The 19,995-nt window shown below is 42.2% G+C and overlaps 7 protein-coding genes across 7 annotated transcripts; 3 read left to right on the top strand and 4 right to left on the bottom strand. All coding sequences in view use genetic code 12, as the record gives it.

The window, feature by feature from the left end:
- Positions 1-651: 651 nt before the first annotated feature.
- On the top strand, positions 652-2,824 carry CXQ85_001365 (uncharacterized protein; the record flags this gene model as incomplete). The annotated part of the gene is made up of 2 exons (XM_025485079.1): positions 652-2,776; positions 2,802-2,824. The coding sequence occupies 2 exons, from the start codon at positions 652-654 to the stop codon at positions 2,822-2,824; spliced, it is 2,148 nt and encodes a 715-aa protein (XP_025340010.1).
- A 416-nt stretch (positions 2,825-3,240) lies between these two features.
- CXQ85_001364 (succinate dehydrogenase [ubiquinone] flavoprotein subunit, mitochondrial) lies at positions 3,241-5,130 on the bottom strand (the record flags this gene model as incomplete). The annotated part of the gene is made up of 1 exon (XM_025485078.1): positions 3,241-5,130. The coding sequence occupies one exon, from the start codon at positions 5,128-5,130 to the stop codon at positions 3,241-3,243; it is 1,890 nt and encodes a 629-aa protein (XP_025340009.1).
- Positions 5,131-5,532: 402 nt separating this feature from the next.
- Positions 5,533-6,345, bottom strand: VMA8 (H(+)-transporting V1 sector ATPase subunit D; the record flags this gene model as incomplete). Its single annotated transcript, XM_025485077.1, has 1 exon — positions 5,533-6,345. The coding sequence occupies one exon, from the start codon at positions 6,343-6,345 to the stop codon at positions 5,533-5,535; it is 813 nt and encodes a 270-aa protein (XP_025340008.1).
- Positions 6,346-7,397: 1,052 nt separating this feature from the next.
- On the bottom strand, positions 7,398-8,582 carry CXQ85_001362 (uncharacterized protein; the record flags this gene model as incomplete). The annotated part of the gene is made up of 1 exon (XM_025485076.1): positions 7,398-8,582. One exon carries the CDS (start codon positions 8,580-8,582, stop codon positions 7,398-7,400), a length of 1,185 nt encoding a protein of 394 aa, XP_025340007.1.
- A 642-nt stretch (positions 8,583-9,224) lies between these two features.
- CXQ85_001361 (uncharacterized protein) lies at positions 9,225-14,098 on the top strand (the record flags this gene model as incomplete). Its single annotated transcript, XM_025485075.1, has 7 exons — positions 9,225-9,737; positions 10,094-12,022; positions 12,079-12,315; positions 12,502-12,754; positions 12,805-12,952; positions 12,976-13,185; positions 13,888-14,098. The coding sequence occupies 7 exons, from the start codon at positions 9,225-9,227 to the stop codon at positions 14,096-14,098; spliced, it is 3,501 nt and encodes a 1,166-aa protein (XP_025340006.1).
- A 781-nt stretch (positions 14,099-14,879) lies between these two features.
- GIT1 (Git1p) lies at positions 14,880-16,376 on the top strand (the record flags this gene model as incomplete). Its single annotated transcript, XM_025485074.1, has 1 exon — positions 14,880-16,376. The coding sequence occupies one exon, from the start codon at positions 14,880-14,882 to the stop codon at positions 16,374-16,376; it is 1,497 nt and encodes a 498-aa protein (XP_025340005.1).
- Positions 16,377-16,427: 51 nt separating this feature from the next.
- On the bottom strand, positions 16,428-19,843 carry PHM7 (Phm7p; the record flags this gene model as incomplete). Its single annotated transcript, XM_025485073.1, has 2 exons — positions 16,428-16,551; positions 17,190-19,843. The coding sequence occupies 2 exons, from the start codon at positions 19,841-19,843 to the stop codon at positions 16,428-16,430; spliced, it is 2,778 nt and encodes a 925-aa protein (XP_025340004.1).
- Positions 19,844-19,995: the final 152 nt, after the last annotated feature.

Raw genomic sequence — 19,995 nt, 5'->3', positions numbered from 1 at the left:
AAGTCTATTTCTAATGCTTGCCCATCTAAGTGGGTCCCTTTAAGGAACTTGATTGCGTTTAGGGAGCCGTCCTCGCGTTTGTAGATTACAAAGCAAAATCCACATGGTGTTAACTTATTGCGGTCTAGTCCCATAATAATTCTGTCGATTGTCCCGCACTTGGAAAATAGCTCATGGATTTGCTCTTCCGTCGTAAAATGGGTGAGATTGCCAACGTAAACCGTCTTCGAATGGACCGCTTTGTACAAGCTGTCAAAGTTTTGGCGCCTCACTGCTTTTCTTATAAGGTATTGCGAAGGTTTGTCTAATCGTTCGGCAGAATGATGATAATTTTCTTCGAGAAGGTCCATGTTGTTAACTACTGTTGCAATACTAAAATATGTGAAAGTAGTAGTACTATGATCCTGTACATCAACGGAGTCACCGTACTTGTTAAGATAACTTTACAAACGCATCTTCAGCTTGAAGAATTAGATTCCCTCGCGAAACTATAAAGTGTGGGCCCTTTACTTCCCACCCTTTTGCTGTTCTTCCTTCCTCCTTTTCAGTTTCTCTCTCATTCCACGAAAGCTTGGTTGCCAAGTGTCTTGAGAGTGATCCATCGATTTCGCGCATGTTATAGTCAATAATCTTGCCGACTGGTAGCTTCCAATGTTTAGAAACGTCTTCAAAAGTGGCATTCGTGCCATATACAACGTTTCAGAAACTCCATCGTTTCATTCCGATTACTGGGAAATATATCCAGCTAAGCATAAGCAAACGGGAAAGGTTGTTTCTGTACATATTTTCGATAAAACAAGTTTCGAAAATCTTGTTTCTAAGTTATGTTCTAACTCTCCTAACACCAAGAACCCCCGGCTCATTACCACGGAATGCTACGAACTTATCAGAACTGGTGTTTCGCAACTTACTAAGCTCAAGCATCCGCAAATCCTCACAGTCATAGAGGCTCTAGAAGAGACTAAACTGAAGTTTCTCTTTGTTACCGAACCGGTGGTAGGGAACTTACAGACCATCGGTTTCGATGAGAACAACGCTGCAGAACTCCAGAAAGGTATTTTGGAAGTAGCAAAGGGCGTACAATTTTTGCACAATGTATGCGACACGGTTCACATGAACATTCAGCCCAATTCAATATTTGTTAACAGCCTGGGTGACTGGAAATTATCCTCGTTTTACTTCTTGAGGACGCTTCAGGAGATAACCCCTCGAGATCGTGAAAACTACCTCATCATGGATGTGACCTCGGTGGTTCCTTTTGCTAATTTAAATCTTAATTACGTTGCTCCGGAACTAATATTGGATACTGTTGGAACCGGGCTAGCATTTGCAAACGACGTATGGTCAATTGGTCAGCTTATTTTCTATCTCTACAATAGGGGCGATTGTCTCTTAGCGTGCTTTGACAATACTAGTATCTTCGAGTATAAGCAGGCGTTTAAGAAGTTTGAGCAGCGCTTCTATAATCATTCTGCTTCACAACTATCATATATCTTTCGACTGGTTCCAGAACAACTTTGGCTAACTTTAATGAAGATTCTAGCGAGATATCCTGCCGACCGTCTTACTATTGATCAGTTTATTGAAAGCGATTTTTTTAACGGTAGTCTCATCAAAACTATGTGGTTTATAGATGAGTTTTCGACTAAATCTCCAGAAGACAAACTTATCTTCTTGAATGGGGTACTAGACAACGAAGCGCTCATCAAAGAATTACCAAGCACATTCAAGAACAATAAACTACTTCCACTTATGATTGAAACTATATTTAATGAGTTAGCATGCACATCATCGAAAACACCTTCCCTAACCCTGAACAATCTTGTGTCTAAGGCCCTTGAATTGGTAATGGTAGTGGGCAGTGATTTGTCCAATCTTTCATTCCAAGATCGCATTTTTGGTGCGCTTCTCGTTGACAAATCATCCAAAAAGAACCCTGCAAGTCCCCTTCAGTCACTTGTGACATATTCAATCAGTGTACGGTTAGTTTTGGTGAGAAAGCTATCCATCTTGCACAAAAAACTCAACGGAAAGGACTTAACTACAATTCTCAAACTTCTCTCCACGCTATGTCTCACGTATGTGCCAAATGAAGTGGATCTGGAGAAAGAGCAAATTGAGTTACAGGATATGTTCTTAGGGAGTTTGAGTACAGTTGTTGATCTGTTTGATTATCTTCATATAAAGAATGATTTACTTCCCTTGATATGCCAAGTTTTCAAGACGACTACCATCTTGTCTACCAAATTGCAGACAATGGAGACCTTTCGGTTATTTGTGAACAAGAACATCATTGATGAAGCAACTATTAAGGACTCTATCTTACCCGTCTTTCAAAATCTCAAAAGTCGGGACAAGAGAGTTGTGGATTCTGCAATCAACTACTTCGTTGACCAGACGAACAGTGGAATAGTCAAAGGCTTCGACAGTCTGGTTGAGCTGCTGCTCTCACAGTGTCTTCGTTTAGCCTTTGGGTGTGACAACTGCAATAGAAATGAATTTATCAGGTTTATGGATACTATCAAAGCTATTCAAGACACATTGGTCGAGAATCGGTTGAAGGAATTACCTGCTGAGAGAACTCCTGTCAATGAGCTGCAGAAACCGGGTACTTTTGACGCATTGATCAATTCTGCTCTGATCAAGGGCGGTTCCAGAGATTCGGCCGAACAAGTTCCTAGACTGAAAATTTTGCAACCTAACCGTAACTATGCCATGCTGATGAACGCAGAAATGCAAAACTTGAATACCTCACTAGACATCCAACATCCTTCAAGTATGCTGCATAAATTCAGTCAAAGTGACGCTAATCAGTCTACTCTAGGTAGCCGAACTGCTAACCTGGCCCAGTCTACGATTATACCATCAACTGGGAGACAAGAATTAGCAAATCGATCCAGGGGGCCGGCAAAGCTTCCTCCCGGCTTTTCGGGGGCGATGCTTACTCCCGATGTCGCCAAACAAAACACGAAAAGAAATATTTAGCCTTCATTTTGAGATAGTTACTCATTGGTACAAAGAGGGTAATACGATAATACGGATTTAGTTTATTCGTACTTCGATTAAAGGTGTTTACAGTGTTTTTGACTTCATAGTTTGTACTCATGGAATAAAGAAACACGAAGCGAAATTTCAAAAATGCATTTCAAAAGAGCTATAATCCAAGGCTATCATATTTTCGAAAACATCTCCTCAAATAAATTAGAACTGCGGTACAAGCGACCACGATTGTGGCGTAGCTTAGTAAACACGCTTTGCAGGTGGTACAGGCTTGCAGTCGTTTTCATCCAACGTTGTTTTGATGACATCTCTGTAGTCCAATGTCACTGGAGCACCAAACTCGGTTTGGTATGAAAGTGTGTGCTTCATCCAGTTTACGTCGTCTCTGTCAGGAAAATCGTCTCTCGCATGAGCACCTCTTGATTCCTTTCTAGCAGCAGCAGAAGTTGCAGTCTGGGTAGCACATGTCAATAGGTTTTGCAATTCCAAAGTTTCAACCAAATCAGAATTCCAGATCATTGACCTATCAGTTGTCTTCACATTCGCGAAATCTTTATCGACGCTGTTGATCTCCTCCACGCATTTATCCAAGGTCTCTTGCATTCTGAAAACGGCACAACCCTTCTGCATGGTTCTCTGCATCTCCCCCCTGATATCAGCTGTCGATTTGGTGCCATTTGCATTTCTCAATTTGTCAAGATTAGCGATAGAGTCTAAACCAAGGTCTTTGGAGACGGGCTTAAGTGGAGTGCCTGGCGTTAAAGAATCTCTGATAGTGTGGGAAACCGCTCTGCCAAATACCACCAAATCCAAAAGAGAGTTAGCACCTAATCTGTTGGCACCATGCACGGACGCGCAGGCTACTTCACCACAAGCTAATAAACCGGGAACGATTTCGTCCTCTCCATTTTCCGCCTTCTTGACTACCTCACCGGTCCACTTAGTTGGAACACCGCCCATGTTGTAATGAACAGTTGGAAGGATGGGGATTGGTTCTTTTGTGACGTCCACACCAGCAAAAATATGAGCAGTCTCAGAGATGCCAGGTAATCTCTCCTTCAACACTGATGCAGGGATATGGGACAACTGCAAATACATATGATCTTTGTCAGGACCAACACCCCTGCCTTCATTAATCTCCATAGTGATGGCTCTAGAGACAACATCTCTCGATGCCAAATCCTTCGCTGATGGAGCATAACGCTCCATAAAACGTTCACCCTCAGAGTTAAGTAAATATCCACCTTCACCTCTAGCTCCCTCAGTAATCAAACATCCAGATCCATAGATTCCTGATGGATGGAATTGAACAAATTCGAGGTCTTCTAAAGGCAAGCCTGCCCTTGAAACCATGGCATAACCATCACCTGTACAGGTATGAGCTGAGGTGCAAGAAAAGTAAGCTCTACCATACCCACCGGTTGCAAGAACGGTTTTGTGTGCCCTAAACCTATGCAATGTACCATCCTCTTGGTTGTAAGCAACAACACCGACACACTCGCCATCTTGCATCAACAAGTCCATAGCCATGAATTCGATGAAAAAGTGGGTATCGTGCCTTAATGATTGGCCATACAAGGAATGCAACAACGCGTGGCCAGTTCTGTCTGCAACAGCACATGTTCTGTAAGCTTGTCCACCTTTACCAAACTCCTTTGATTGGCCTCCGAAAGCTCTCTGATAGATTCTGCCCTCGTCATTTCTACTGAAAGGGACACCATAATTCTCCAATTCATAGATTGATTGGGGTGCCTCTTTAGTCATATAGTGAATAGCATCCTGATCACCTAACCAATCAGACCCCTTCACTGTATCGTACATATGCCAATGCCAGTCATCTTTATGCATATTTCCAAGCGCAGCATTGATACCACCTTGGGCAGCCACAGTGTGAGATCTAGTAGGGAACAACTTACTGATACAAGCTGTTTTAAAGCCAGACTCGGCTAACCCGAAAGCAGCTCTGAGACCAGCACCACCAGCACCGACCACCACACAATCATACTCGTGATCAATGACATGGTATTTCTGGCCTAGGTATTTGGTAGCGTTAGCTGTCTCTCCCTTCGCATTTCCAATGACCTGCTTAGCCACAGCAGACGTAGAGAAGTTCTTGATGGCTCTTAACATTTTCGAAGGGTGTAGTTCCTATAAGAAAAAAGTCGTCGCGAGCAATAACGGCCAATATGTATGGATATATATGGGGAAGCTAGTAATGAAAAAATCGCGCATTTCTATTCGTTAACGCTTCGCATCAAAAACGTAAAGCCGAGATAGTCCGGGACACAGTCTTTTCTTTGAGAGTTTCAAGGTCGAAGCTTCAGTTTGGGCAAGCCGATTTGAGGATTGCAAGAAATATTTCAATCTACTAGCATAATGATTTAATGAAAATCTACGGATGTTTATCCTGGTAACTTTTACACCAACCATGGATGAAACTTCACTTTCATTTCCAATGAATCTGACAAAGAGGTGTCCCACATAATAGAGAGAGCACGTAGTGTTCAAAACATGTAATTGATATACTATCATTCAAAAGATGATATCATCTTCATTCGTCTTCAAAATGTCAGTCGACTCGTTGTCCCTCTCGACCACGTCTAATTTATCAGCGCCCTCTGCAAGTTCTGCTTCCGAATCGGGCGAAATCTGCTCTTTGTCATTCTTTGAAAGCTTCTCCTCCAATTCTGCAGCAGCAGACGCCTCCTGTTTCTTTTCTTGAACCTTCTTCAATCTGTAAAACTCTTCCCTATCCATTTCATCCAACTCGGCATTGATGTAACTAATTGTGTTCTCAGTCCGCGGAATAATAACGTGCTCAATGGCGTTTACTCTTCGGTTGGTGACTTTAATCACTTCATCTAAGATGATAAAAGCTGTTTGCAAAGATGCCAATTCTACCAAGGTTTCCACAGCTTTGGTATACACCATCTTAGCCTTTTGAACCTGCTGTCCGCCTCTACCCAAACCAGTGAGCTTAAAATCATTGATGTCTTCATCAACGTTACTGTCAAACGTTGGGAGATGGACACCAGACACGTTCTCTTGTTTTGCTCTAACCTGGAATCTAGCCCGTTGAACACTTTCCTGAACTTGGTATGAAATATTATCACCCGTAGCATATTGAACTTCTGCAAGAGAGAAGGCGGCAGTTTGCATCACTCGTCCCATCTTCCGTTTTGCTTCATCAATCCTTTGAGTAATGTCCCTAAAGCGCTTGGTTAACGCTTCTGACTTACGTTTCAACAACGAATGACCCTGTTGAGCACCCTTCAACTTGCTCTTCATAACACCAAGAGTCATTCTAGTTGGGAAGACCTGTTCCCTATTCCCTGCTCCTGACATTGCACCCTGAATTCACTAGTAATTTCGAAGTCGCAGATTCCCAGGTGTTCCTATTCACTCATGGGAAATACTTGGTGTACGGGTTTCCTCGTGAAGAAGAATGATCTTGACTAGGTAATGGCAACGATACGTACGTAAATTGGTCGTTTACAACATTATCCAGGCCATTAAGATCTGGACAAAGTCTTGCTACTCTGGGGAAATTGGGTAATCAAGATATTTAACTCGATAAAATAATGTAAACGTACAGAAGCAGCTGCCGGTAAGTTGATAAAATTGAAGTTACGACTCGACACTTCGTCAGCAAAGGTGAGGAGGTAATAAAAAGTTCGGGATATAATTCTTGATGAAATAAGTGTGGTTGCAACTTTTACAAACCATTCTACCTTCCACTATCTGAGTTTCTATAAGTAAAGTGTGAAGTTCTCTCAAAACCGCCTGATCGTCTTCCATTATAGGATCAAGATTCGCTGGCTTGTTAGGTGGAAGATTTTGATTTCCGAGATCTTTTGCAACTGCTATCAATGCATTCCAATTCAAACGGTCTAGCATGTGAGCCACAAATATGGGGTCGAACTCCTGCGTGGTTTGTAGGATCTCGCAATCAGAAAACTGTAGCGGAAATGAATCTGCCGCCGAGGCACAAGGTTTAGCGGCACATTTGACAAAATTTGTTGTGATTATTTTCATCTTTGGGAAGAAATCAAGCTCTCGGAATAGAAGAAGATCGCCAATGATGAGGTACCTTCTTTTTTTTTCTTGGTGTGTATATAGACGAACGTAGTAGCAGCACTTGATTACCTTGCAGATGACCGGAAGACTATCAAAAAAAAAAAAGTGGTCCATTTGTTCAAGATCGAGCATATTGAAGCCTGAATGTGTCAGTGCATAAAAAGCGCCGCCGATATTAGCAAATCTCTTCGTCGAGCAAGCTACGTGCTTGTACTCGTGCAGAGTCATTGATAGTTTGTCAACTGTATCTTGGAGCATTTCAGACCACATTACTAGTGATATTCCTCCAGACTTTTTCCACATCTGATCATAATATTGCTTTAACAAGCAGTATAAACTTCAGCCACACTTTTACATAAATACCTTGGTTGCAGGATGACAGCAGCGCTTTGTAAATGTTGACCGTTTGGCACCATAGAACGATGGTTATCTAGCCTTATCGTTCTCTCATTCGTGGGCTCTTTATCCGCCAGTAGCTCTGCTGCATCGTATACAGAGCGCTCTATTCGGATGCGAAGGTTGGGTAAAATAGTTAGAAGCATCGCCTGGTATTTGTAAAGTTTCAGTAAACCAAACTTATGGTATAGGAATAAAATTAGATCGTCTGGAAATGCTGAAGCGTTATTTCGAGTTAGCGAGCGAGCAACGTTAAGCAACAAGATTCGTTTTGAACCATTTCCATTGCCTAAAATGAACGAATCGAAAGCGGCCTCGAGTTCTGTTATTATCGTTTCTTTTGGTATGTGAGGGGACCTTCCCACGTTAAATGTTGTGCAGTTAATAAATTTTGTCATATCAGAATCTTCATAGGTCAACAGCCTCGAGTTAGCATCGAATATTATTGAGCGAAGCAGTTTTCCACCGAATGTTGATCTTTCAGTCTGGTTTGCCATAACCTCCGATCCTGAGGTAGTTTCAGTTATCAAATCGCCGATTAAACAACGAAGGATGACCTGCGATATGATTCTCTTATCGGGAGAAGTCACATATGTCGCCTCACTGAGTGCACTTGGAGCGTCAGCATCATCGTCGAAAGATCCACCAGAGTCAAAGCGGTGGGCAAAGAGATTATGAATATTGACGTCTTTTAGAAGGCTTTTGAATATGGCGGATCTTTGCCCATCAAATTTGGAGACTAATTTCAAATTATCTTGCTTTCGGCATAATTCCTTTCTCCTTATGTGAACTCCACGTGCTTCATTGCACTGATCAAGGTCGTTTCTTCTACCGTTCGGAAGTTGTCCCTTGAGCGCTTCAATTTCCTCTTTTATTCTTCTCTCCTCTTCTTCGAGATCTCGCAACTCTGCCGTTTGGGCTCTGAGTCGATCTAATTTTTCACGATCACCCCTGGGGTAGTGTAACAGCCGTGTTGCAGAGAAATATTGCAAGTGCACTAGGATTGCCAAGTTTGAAGCAAGGAATAGCATATGGCTCGGGCTCTTCACAAGTCGTAGAAACAACTTCAGTTGAGGGGACCTAAAAAGAATGGTCCTCGACACGTTCATCCTTGAAGTAGGCGCTTGAATATGTAATCGTCGCTTTGATTCTAAGCGGAAGGTAGTTTCACACTTCAGACGTAGCATGAGATTTGGGTAATCTCGCTAATGAATATTTGAACGAAGCTAACATGATCGCGAAGTAGAACTATGCAAAGGCAGGAGGGAAAAAAAAAAAAAAAATAAAACAAAAAAAAATAGAGGTGATGAGACGGGCCAGAGAAAAGTATGAGTAAGTCTTGACTTTCAGCCACTGATAATTGTTAAATGGCTTCTTACCTTCCATAATACATATGTAATTGTAGCTGTGTGTGACATCGTGCTGTACTCATGTGATTGGTGAAGCTTCAGGGATACCAAGAACAGAGGGACTGCAGATAATAGTAAGCTCAAGGACAGTGTGAGATGATGAAACTATATTAACTTGGGACTAGAGCAACCAATCTTACAAGAGGTATAACCATTTTCTAGAAAAAAAATGATGAGTGGGGAAGTAAATGAAAAAGGATTCAGCCGTTGAACCATAATTGGTTGACATTGTTCCCGACTGTTCTTGAAGGACCATTCCATTCTGAGATTTTCTATGCAGTTCTCTGTCAAGACTAATCACACTCTAAAACACCGCATGATGGTACACTCAAAGATTGAATTATGAAACTCGGACATTTGATCTTAGGAACGCTCTTTTGTGCACCAGCTGCATTTTCAGAGGAAATTTACGATGAATCAACGGCCACTGAATTGAACGATTTTGAGCTTGATTACGTTATTGAAGAATACAAAGAAGTAGCTCATGATTCCGTGGCCGAGATGAATCTGGGAGAGCAGATCAAATTGCTCTATACTCTTAGGAATAATGAGGAAACAGATATCACGATTGTGGGTGTTGGTGGCTCTTTTAAAAGTCTTTTGACGGGTGACTCAATCGCAAACCTCACATCGAGTGCCGTGGGCCCAGTGGTAGTACCACCGGAAGGTTCTTCATCAATTGGTCAAAGAATCACATTGGATCTTGAAGCTGGAAACTATATCTTGTCGCCTCAAGTTTTTGTCGCTTACAAAGATGAATTAAAGGCAATACAGGCCAGATCCCAGCTATTAGTTGTGAAAGACGCTCCTCTTTCTTTGTTAGATCCCCAACTACTATTCTTGGAAGTTCTTCTAGTAGTTGTTGGGATAATTGCATTACAATTCAGATCGCCCCACCTATTTGAATTTCTGAAGGGTTCAAGGGCAACTTCTCAACCAAAGCCCAGGGAGTCGAGTAAGTTTGACCCAGAATGGATCCCGAAACACCACCAGGCGACACAACAGAAAAGCAAAATGAGAAAAGCATACTAGTGGCTCAACTTAAACACCTTACCATATTGCTGCCATCCAATCCTGGCTTGAGAGGTGCGGAATATAGGTCTACGATTTTATTTTGCCTCGTATGTAGTACAGCCTCTTTTATCACAACTGTGCAAGAAGATAGGCACGTGAACAGACATCAAGGTTCACGCCTTCAGAAACGAACACAGCTTGCTGAGACCTCGGGAATGCGTCTCTATTTAAATGAACGTCCAAGAACCTTCATCGTACTTGATGCAAATTATTCCCTCATTTTAAGACATCCGAATCCGACGTACAATAGCCATAATCGTGTGAAGCGCCACGCAGTACACAAACATCACGATGGCACTAAGAATAAGGACAGAGGTAATCCTCACCATGTTTCCGGAGCATCTAATAAAGTCATAGTTGAGTTTGTCAAGACGGAATTCCTTGATCTATCTTCCTTTAAAGATATAACGCCCAGTAGAACGAAACATAATAAGACACTATTGGGCTTCATAGGTTTACTTTACGTCAAGAGAAATATTCACCTTGGGTTTATCACCCGGTCAACGAGGGTAGCATCTCCGAGAATCAATGAGAATATTAATGTGGTCAATGATGTGACATTCTACTGTTTGAACAATGATGAGTTTGACAGCACAATAAATCTAAGTGAGGAAGAGCTGAACACTCACATGCTGAATGAAGAAACAGATATACATCATAAGTTCCCGTCGTTATCCGTGCAGAAGCTTCTAAGACTGGGTCATTTCTATTACCTGGATGACTTCGATATTACCTCAAACCTCCAAGAACGCGGACTCTCCAGAATAGACAGCAACCGTGTTTCAGCAGATACTCCCTACTTCAAAAGCTTCATGTGGAATACTTACATGATATCAGAAATAATTGATTTTCGGAACGGCTTAAATCCTATTGAGAAACAATCTTTCGATGCAGCGAGATTTTTGACCATAATAACAAGGGGCTACGCCAAAACAATAAATATCAGCCTCGATAATAATGAGGAGGCGCTTTTGACGCTCATATCCAAACAGTCATGTGTGAAAAATGGTCCTCTTTTTGGAGACTGGGGATGTGATGATGATGGTGCCGTATCTAACTTTGTTGAGAGTGAAGTTGTTATCTATTGCGAGAAGTTTTGTTTTGCGTACGTTCTACTTCGAGGAAACGTTCCTAGCTTCTGGGAATTGCAGAATTCTTTCAGCAAAAAATCCATAATATCAAAAAACTCCAAAAAACTTGTTTTGACAAGATCATTCGAAGCCGCACAGCACGCCTTCAATAAGCACTTTGATTCACTTGGTAATCAGTATGGCGATATTCATGTTATTGATTGTCTTCTGAGGGACCAATCAAGCTATAAAGGCCAGCTTAAGGATAATTTTAAAGAGCATTTGCAGTCATATTGGACTTCAACAGGTAAGACTTCTGGGAGAACGTCTGACGAAGAGAAGGATACATCGGGCGCAGTAACGAATTACAATCTCTCTGCAACTGATATGCCTATCTCCACGTCATTTATGAAAAAAATTGGCTACTCTTTATCAAACCCAAGCGAGCTTATTGGTCCACTATTAGAATCAATTGTCAATTTCGGGGCCCTTTTTTATGACTTTAGTCAAGAGACATATGTTGGAAAGCAACTTGGTATCTTCAGAGTGAATTCTTTTGATTGCCTTGCGAAAGCTAACTTCATTTCCAAACTAATATGCCAAGAGGTAATTGACTTGGCTTTCAGGGATATGAATATCCGTGCAGATGGACAGATACGTACGCAACATGCAAAGTTATGGAAAGAAAACGATGATGTGCTAAAAGAGCTCACCCAAAACTATTTATCGACTTCTACAAGCATTCCAACAGGAAGAGGAGCGAAGAGAAGCCTTAAAGCTCAACTCACAAAGAAGTATCTCAATGTTGTGGGTGAGGTTAGGCCAAACGAGATGGCCATGCGAAAACTCCTTGGTCGGTTGCAGGACCAGGAAGCTGTCAGGATCTACAACCCTTTGCACCAGTATATCAGTGTTGAAATGAAGAAGAGATCCAGCGAATACAGTTACAAGAAAGACATAAAAGTCTTTGCTTCTACGTTCAATGTGAATGGAGATGTATGTAAGGACGGAGAAGTTGATCGCTGGTTATCTTCATGTGGGGGTCAAATGAGCATGACATAATATTCATTGGTTTGGAAGAAATCGTTGAACTTACCCCTGGAAAAATGATGAACGTTCGTTCAGAGAACCTACTTGCATGGGAAGCTCAAATAAAGAGAGTTCTTGAAAGCTCGGACAGTAAAAGAACGAGGTACGTGGCGTTGTGGAGTGGCCAAATGGGCGGTTTGGCTATTCTTCTCTTCATTAAAGCGGAACATGTGGGCCACATAACGAATGTCGAGAGCGCCGTGCGGAAGACAGGATTAGGTGGGATGAGTGCAAATAAGGGAGGCATGGCAGTGAGTTTAGAATATCTGCGAACAAAGTTTTGCTTTGTCTGTTCCCACCTCGCGGCAGGGTTAAATAACCTCGACGAAAGGCACCAAAATTACAAAGCCATCTCAAAAGGAATTTCCTTCTCCAAAAACAGGAAGATAAGAGACCATGATGCAGTTATATGGGTTGGGGACTTCAACTATAGGATCTCTATGCTGAATGAAACAGTTAGATCGTTGGTCGAAGAAAAGAACTATGCGAAATTATTTGAGTATGATCAGCTTAACAAGCAAATGGCGAAAGGCGAATCCTTCCCTTTCTACGACGAAATGGAAATAACATTTCCACCAACCTATAAGTTCGACAACCACACATACAACTATGATACATCTGATAAGCAAAGGATCCCGCGTGGACGGATAGGATTCTCAGCCTCTCCAGGGCAAAAATTTTGAAACAAGAGACGTACAAATGCTGTGAGGACATCATCTTCTCGGACCACCGTCCGGTATTTGCTACTTTCAAGGCATCGGTTGTCATGGTTAATGAGTCAGTCAAGAAACAGGTTTCTCATGAGATCTATGAGGGTATAAAAGAGTTATCGGAGGAGTAAACTATCTCCTCACTGGCAGTGACGTGCTCAGGTTTGTGGAAGACGTGGCGGAGAAGGATATGCCTCCTCCAAGTTCAGAATCGTCAAAATGGTGGCTTGAAAGGGGTTTGCCAGCGAAGGCAGTCGTTAAGGAGTTTCTGGAAAACGTGGCATCTGACGAGGCTATAATCAACCCTCGGCTTCCTGTAAACCCGTTTCAAAACACTACAGAACCTGAAGTCATCAAGCTGTCAGCACTATTACAGTCGTTAAGTTGAATTCATTTCTGTTCCACTTCCACATTTTCTATTTTTCCCTCATCGTCGATGTCTGCAACGGGCTCGTCCATTGCTTCAAGTAAGGAATCCATTTTCTCATCAAAAGCGTCGAGCATTCTCTCTAACATTGAAGCTTGTGCTTCTGCATCGTTTATTTGCTTTAAAGTGCTGCTGATGTCAACATTGTCGTAAGTCATCGTGACCTTCTATCTACCGATATTTCAATGTTTCCAGATCAACGTTTGGTTTTTATTCTTCTGTAGGATGGAGAATTGTTTTATATGCAGTTTTAGTGGAAGCTGTGTAATTCTCTTGCTTTAATTAACCCCTTCATCAAGTAAAAGTGCCTAATTAGTTAAGCCACGTAGCCAGAATAAAGAATACTATTTTTTCTTCATTTCCTAATATTAATCCTATATATCACCTCATTACAACTCTTGCTTTGAATATACTCTCACCTGCTCAGCTTAAAGACTTCCTCCTTATTCAAATAAGTCCTTATCTGCAAGAATGCACGATGTTGGTTTCACGTGATGTTAACCGTTTTGGTGATACTTCCATAGACTGAATCGATATCAGGTTGTGTCAAGTTGGGAGCATCGAGACATTGAGCGATTAGCCAGTATTGTAGCACTGAGATGTCGAAATGTTATTATGCCGCTTGGACAATACAGAATCTTGTTATTCCGTTGGACCTTTGCATTCCTCAACACTGAGGGTGCGGGCATTGGTGCCGAACAATCACAGGGCGGAATCATGCAGTGCATTTTGTTCCTGGTCAGAAGTAAGGACTGGCAGATGTTGATGGTGAATATGATGCTAGCGTTTAAACGTGGACAAGTTTTTTACAAGCTCTACAAGCTCGTTCAGCGGAGAAGAAGATGATCTAATCCGGAAAGATTGAACTGAACCTTTCCGAGTGCCTCCTGCCAAGGTCTGTTGCCCATCAAAAAAAAAAAAAAAAAAAAAAAAAAAAAAAAAAAAAAAAAATCTGCAAACGTCGTCCAATTCTGTAAGGGTTACTGATGAAGGCGCTTCAAGGTAATAAGTAAATTGTTTCTTGGCGAGTAAGCGACATGCTAAGAGTAGACACAAGGCTCTTATCCGATGTCCGTTGCTGTCTTGGATAACCCTAGTGAGCCAAATTAGGAGAACGTGGTACATCATGCCTTCTGCTGTATTAGCGTCATTTGGCTTTATCTCCTTATTTCATTTCTCTTTTTCCTTTTTTTTTTTTTTTTTTTTTTTTTCTTTTTTTTTTTTTTTTTTTTCCGTTCCTTTAGTTTCTTTGCTTTTATCTTCAACTACTTGTACAAAGGAGCTATTTTGTAAACGAAATTTGCAAGAAGTGGAAACCGACTTTTACATCAAATGGGCAATGTGGCTGTCATCTTGACCCCACCTTGTCCCTCGCTTTCAATGTGCGTTTTGACAGTTTTCCACGTGGGCAAATTGGGTACAACAGCCGTACATAATACCGCTTATATGCATGCGATGATAAGTCTCCTCCCTATTCTGAGATAGATCAACAAGGATGTTGGAATGGGCGGGGTTAATTTAGTGCCCATGCTTACCCTTTGTGTAACGCAAAAATTAATTAATTTTCCAATTCAGTAGATATGTATATAAATCAGCATGTTGCTGGTGTCGTTTCAAATCGACAACGATGGAGGCTGTAACTAAGACAACTTCGGCCACATCTTACTTTGAGTACGATGCTACTGCTCGTCAAGGAAGAATCAAACGACGCTCCATTGCAGAGATCTTTACAATCATCTGTTCAGGGTTTGCCATGATATCTGACGGATATCAGAACAACGTCATGACCATGTTGAACACAGTTTTCGCTCAGCTTTACCCTCAAGAATACGATCTGGAAATGAAAACCGCTGTGTCGAATGCCTCTCTCGTGGGAACGATCTTTGGTCAAGTTGTCATCGGTATCTTAGCTGATAGACTTGACAGAAAAAAATCTATCGTGATTGCAACTGTCTTCTTGGTTTTTGGTACTGTGCTCTGTGCAGCAGCTCACGGAAAGACTGTGAATGGCATGTTTTGGATGTTGATCATTTTTAGAGGTGTCACGGGTTTCGGAATTGGTGCCGAATATCCCTCGTGCTCTGTTTCAACCAATGAAGCAGCCAACGAAGCAGTCAAGAGGAGAGGTGGGGTCTTTTGTATGGTGACTAATCTCCCGCTTTCTTTAGGAGGACCTTTTGCCTTGATTATCTTCTTGATTGTTTATCAAATCACCAATGGTGTCACGAATGGATTGTGGAGAACACTTTTTGCTGTTGGTGCGTTCTGGCCGCTTTCAGTCTTTTACTTCAGATACAAAATGGCTACCTCTGTGCTATTTAAAAAGGCGGCTATTAGAAAGAATACTCCATATTGGTTGGCATTGAAGTTCTATTACAAGAGATTATTTGGTACATGCATTTGTTGGTTTTTGTACGATTTTGTGACCTTTCCGAACGGAATTTTCTCGGCCACGATTATTTCGTCTGTTTTAGATGGGTCCCAAACTTCAGACCTTGAACGTGTCGCTCTATGGCAACTTTTGCTTGGAGTAATCGCAGTTCCGGGTATCTTTGTTGGTGCTTATTTGTGTGACATCATCGGCAGGCGAAACACCCTTGCTATTGGCTTTTCGGGGTATATCGTCTTTGGCTTAATCATCGGTTGTTCGTTTGATAAAATCAAGAATATAATCCCATTGTTCATCGTGTTCTACGGCTTGATGATGTCAATGGGTAACTTAGGTCCGGGTAATATGATGGGATTAACGTCATCAGAGTCTTTTGCAACGCCTATCCGGGGTACCTGTTACGGATTTTCTGCCGCTATCGGAAAGGTTGGGGCTGTTGTTGGAACTAAGACATTCACACCTATCCAAGACAAATTGGGTGAGAATTGGACATTCATCATTGCCGCTATCTGTGGTCTCGCTGGTGTTGTTAGCGCATTATTGTTTATCCCGCAGCTCAAGGATGATGATTTGATGAGAGAAGACATCAAGTTTAAGAATTATCTAATTGACCAAGGGTGGGAGGGAACTTTTGGATACGAGGATGGTAATGAGGAGGCGGTGGAGGAAACTAGTGACACCTCTGATGCTGATGTGGAGGAACAGAATTATGTTGAACATACTGCCAAGAAGTAGTTGTATCTTTATCTATGCCGATGCTATCTGACCTATACAGTTTGGACTTGACTATTCGTCATCATCTTCGGGGATATCCCGATGAACCTCTTGGATCTCACCGACGGTAAAGCCTTCCTCTGTCTCTTGGACTAACGCCGTTTCCAGTAGCGGTGGCACATTGTTGGCTTTGACGCTTCCTTGTTGAAATAGTACAGGCCACCCAATTAAGCACGTCACAGTAACTAGTCCGAAAATAAAATATGGGGAACGGTCTTTCACTATCCGCAGAAAAGTTCCTTTGGGAAAGGTTGGCGTTCCTTTGGCGCCGTTCATAATAGTAGGAGACATTACTTTCGAACCGAGAGCATTTGCAACTGTCGTCTGTTTAACGTTAACGGAAGGCTTCGAAGGCTTGTAATGCAAAGAACGTGCTGCACCAGTAAAACAATAAGGTAATCTCATGTCTGCTCACGTCTATAAATCAAAAATTGGTTTACGATCAAATACTTGCTTGGATCTTCATATTTATATTCGTGTAGACTTGCGTCTGTCTTACGTCACATATAACCAAGATTGCTGCGCTCTCTCTTTGAAACTGTCACAACAGCAACTGAGAAGTAGTCTTCAACAGCAAGTACGTCCTTAGTATGCAGTTAAATGGTTACTCGACGCTAGCGAAGATTCGAAACGTATGGGCCTGTTTACCCAAAAAGATTCGGCCCCATCATTCCGTTGTTAATCTGATACTTCAAACTATGGTTGATAGAAACATTAATCATATTGAATATAAATCAAATAATACAAATAAAATGCCCGCCTATCGTGTCCTACACTTTCAACGCCTCTTCATACGACGGAGGAGGCCCGTAGTACTCCGTTCTTCCCTTCTCGTCAAATCCAGCATCAGAATCGCTCACATCAACACCATTTTCAAGAGCTTTATTCTTCTCGATCTCTGATAATCCCATGCTATCTTTGGGGATCCAAATATGGGGTTCCTCATCGTTAACGACAGGATCATCATAGGCGGTACGCACGAACTCTGGGTTATACTCAATGTAGTTGAGGTAAGCATTAGGCATTTCCTCCCTTACCATGTCAAATGAGTTGGTCTTAGGTTTGAAGAATCTTGTCAATGCACCACCTTGAGCTTCACTAGATGGCCGCACGGGAACGGGCTCAAACTTCTTAGTTTCTGTGGCAGACTCCTTCTCGTTCGTTCCTGTCCGTGTGTAGGCGTCAGACTCATCCGTTCTAGGGTCAGCTAACACCTGGTCCAAAGGAGAGTTTGAGAGACCCAATTGGTTGCCACCTTCCCAATAGTTCTCCCCCTCAGTTCTAATCTCCTTGAGACCCTGATCATACATAGGGTATTGGAAGGTGCGATCGCCCGAAGCGTATTTAATGGCAGAAATTGGAACAACTTCAAGAAGTGGAAGAAACTTCCATTTGAACCACTGATGGCAGACGGCAGTAACAAGAATCCAGACGCCCTCAAGTGCCACACATGCCCAATTCTTGCTGAAGACGAAGAGGGCCAAAATGAGAACCTCAGCAAGATAAAGAGCAACGAATAACTGGAATAATGCGGTTGCATAATTTCTGCCTCGCGCATCTGTCTGCATTGGCTGAAGGACGTAAGTGAGGGTGTAAAGGAAGGCGAAAAATATAAGGAAGAACGAGATTGCTGCGAACCCAAGAACCAATGGGGCAATGACGGAGTATGTCAAAGCGATCAAACAAATGAGCTGGAAGGATGGGTAGAGCACCGAAAAGTCAGGTTGACCTAATGTAGTATAACGAGTCCATTTCGCTCTTGGAGATTTGTCTAGAATACGACCAAGCACTTTAGATAATGCGAGCCCAACAACGTTCGCTAATGCCTTCGAAGAAAAGACAAGACCGTAAAGACACAAATATGAAAGATAGAAATTGGAGGACTTGGGAAGTTCGCTCGCTAAAAGTTCCATCGCAGAGGAAGGCTCTTCAATGATCTCCTGAACAGAAGAAGCTGCAGAGGAACCAATAGCAGCTGCCAAAAAAGTATTCACAGCCTGAAACGCAAAAAACCAATTCTGGCAGTACGAATTCACCTGCTGTACGGTAATGCAGCCAGCTACCTTGCCCATTTTCTTGATGAATGGTGGTATGAGCGACATCAAGATAGCCAAAGCGACCACGGGAAGAAGGGATGTAATGATTCCCATCAACTGATCCGGTAAGTTGTTGATAAAATCAAGCCAAGGAAGTTTCTCCGTCAAGAAGTTAATATTAGATATCGCACCTACCACTGCCACTGGAATACACCAAAAGATAATTGTGAGCGTCAAGAGAGTAGAAGCACCGATTTTCTTCAAGCGACGCTTTGTTTTGGTCAATGCTAAGTTTGGCCATATCACGTCATCTGGAGCTATACCAGTAAATCTGCTGGTTCCTTTAAAGCTGTCATTATAAGGAATCGCTTGGTATGCCCGTTGCAACTCCAATTGCGAAGGAAACTCAATGAATACTGAGGGAATCTGAGAATTTGAGTTATGCTCAGCTTGGCCCTTCTTAATTTTTTTGTTTAACTCGCCGAGTTTGTCGACGCTGTAGTCCAACGTATCTACTTTGTCGCCAATGAGGAACTTCAAGCGGTGTGTCGGCCTTTTCTTACCTTCCTTCAAGTACTTATTGAGGTCATCAGAAGGTTCAGGGAGTGGTTCACCTTTCTTCTCAAGCTTATTCTTCAATTTCACAGCCTTGCAAAGTACACCGTTCAATGCTCCTTCATACTTTGCAGAAAGTTTGGTTCTTTCCTTGACTTGCTCCGTAAGCTCTTTGTAGTCTCTGGCGTACCAAATATTTGTCGCAGTTGGAAAGAAGCCTCTTAGTTCCGTTTCCAGTAAGGCCACCTCGGGAATTTCTGTGAGAAGCATTGTACGAGACGACAATAGCGAGTCATACATTGGCGTAGTTTGCAATGCATGTCTAAACGTTGTGTAATAGACCAATTCTCTGTAGATAACGAATATCACAGCACCAAAAAAAATCCACGACAAAAATACGTGTGCAAAGTATCTATTCTTGTCGCTGACATTACCGAAAGTCAACATGTCCAATTGTTCCTTGCCATTGCCATTTGTTATGTTGACAGGGAAAAGGATGGGCCAAAGCAAGAGGCAACCAAGGAAGCAAATAAACGAAAACTCAAACAAAAAGCGGAGAAAGAAATACCCATCAGCACCTAATTGTTGGATAAGATAAGGAGTAGGCTTCCTAACCAAGTGTGTCGCCCATGCGAACATACCTTTAGGACTATCTTCTGGACGCAAGTCCTTGGAAACAGTTTCAACACTGGTCCTTGGCTCATAGACTCTTTTCTCTGACTTACGGAGTAACAAAAAGATTGATGTGAAGACCACACTTATCACGAACGTAGGAATCAATGTAGATAACAACTGGGAGGCAGAAGAACTGCCACCTCCTGAACTAGAATCCGACATTGGTGAGGAATAATTTCTGAATTGTACTGGAAATCTCTTCTCTTAAATATTGTATCAGATCGAGTTTGGCAGCAAGCATCAAAACAAAGAACGTTCGCTGCGTAATGCGGGTCACGAGTCAAGTGGCTGGCGACGTAATGCAAGCATCCTGG

The sequence above is a fragment of the Candidozyma haemuli genome (genome assembly GCF_002926055.2).
Source record: "Candidozyma haemuli strain B11899 chromosome Unknown B_2014730914, whole genome shotgun sequence".
NCBI classification, from domain to species: domain Eukaryota; kingdom Fungi; phylum Ascomycota; class Pichiomycetes; order Serinales; family Metschnikowiaceae; genus Candidozyma; species Candidozyma haemuli.
This window is presented reverse-complemented; position numbering and strand designations above follow the sequence as displayed.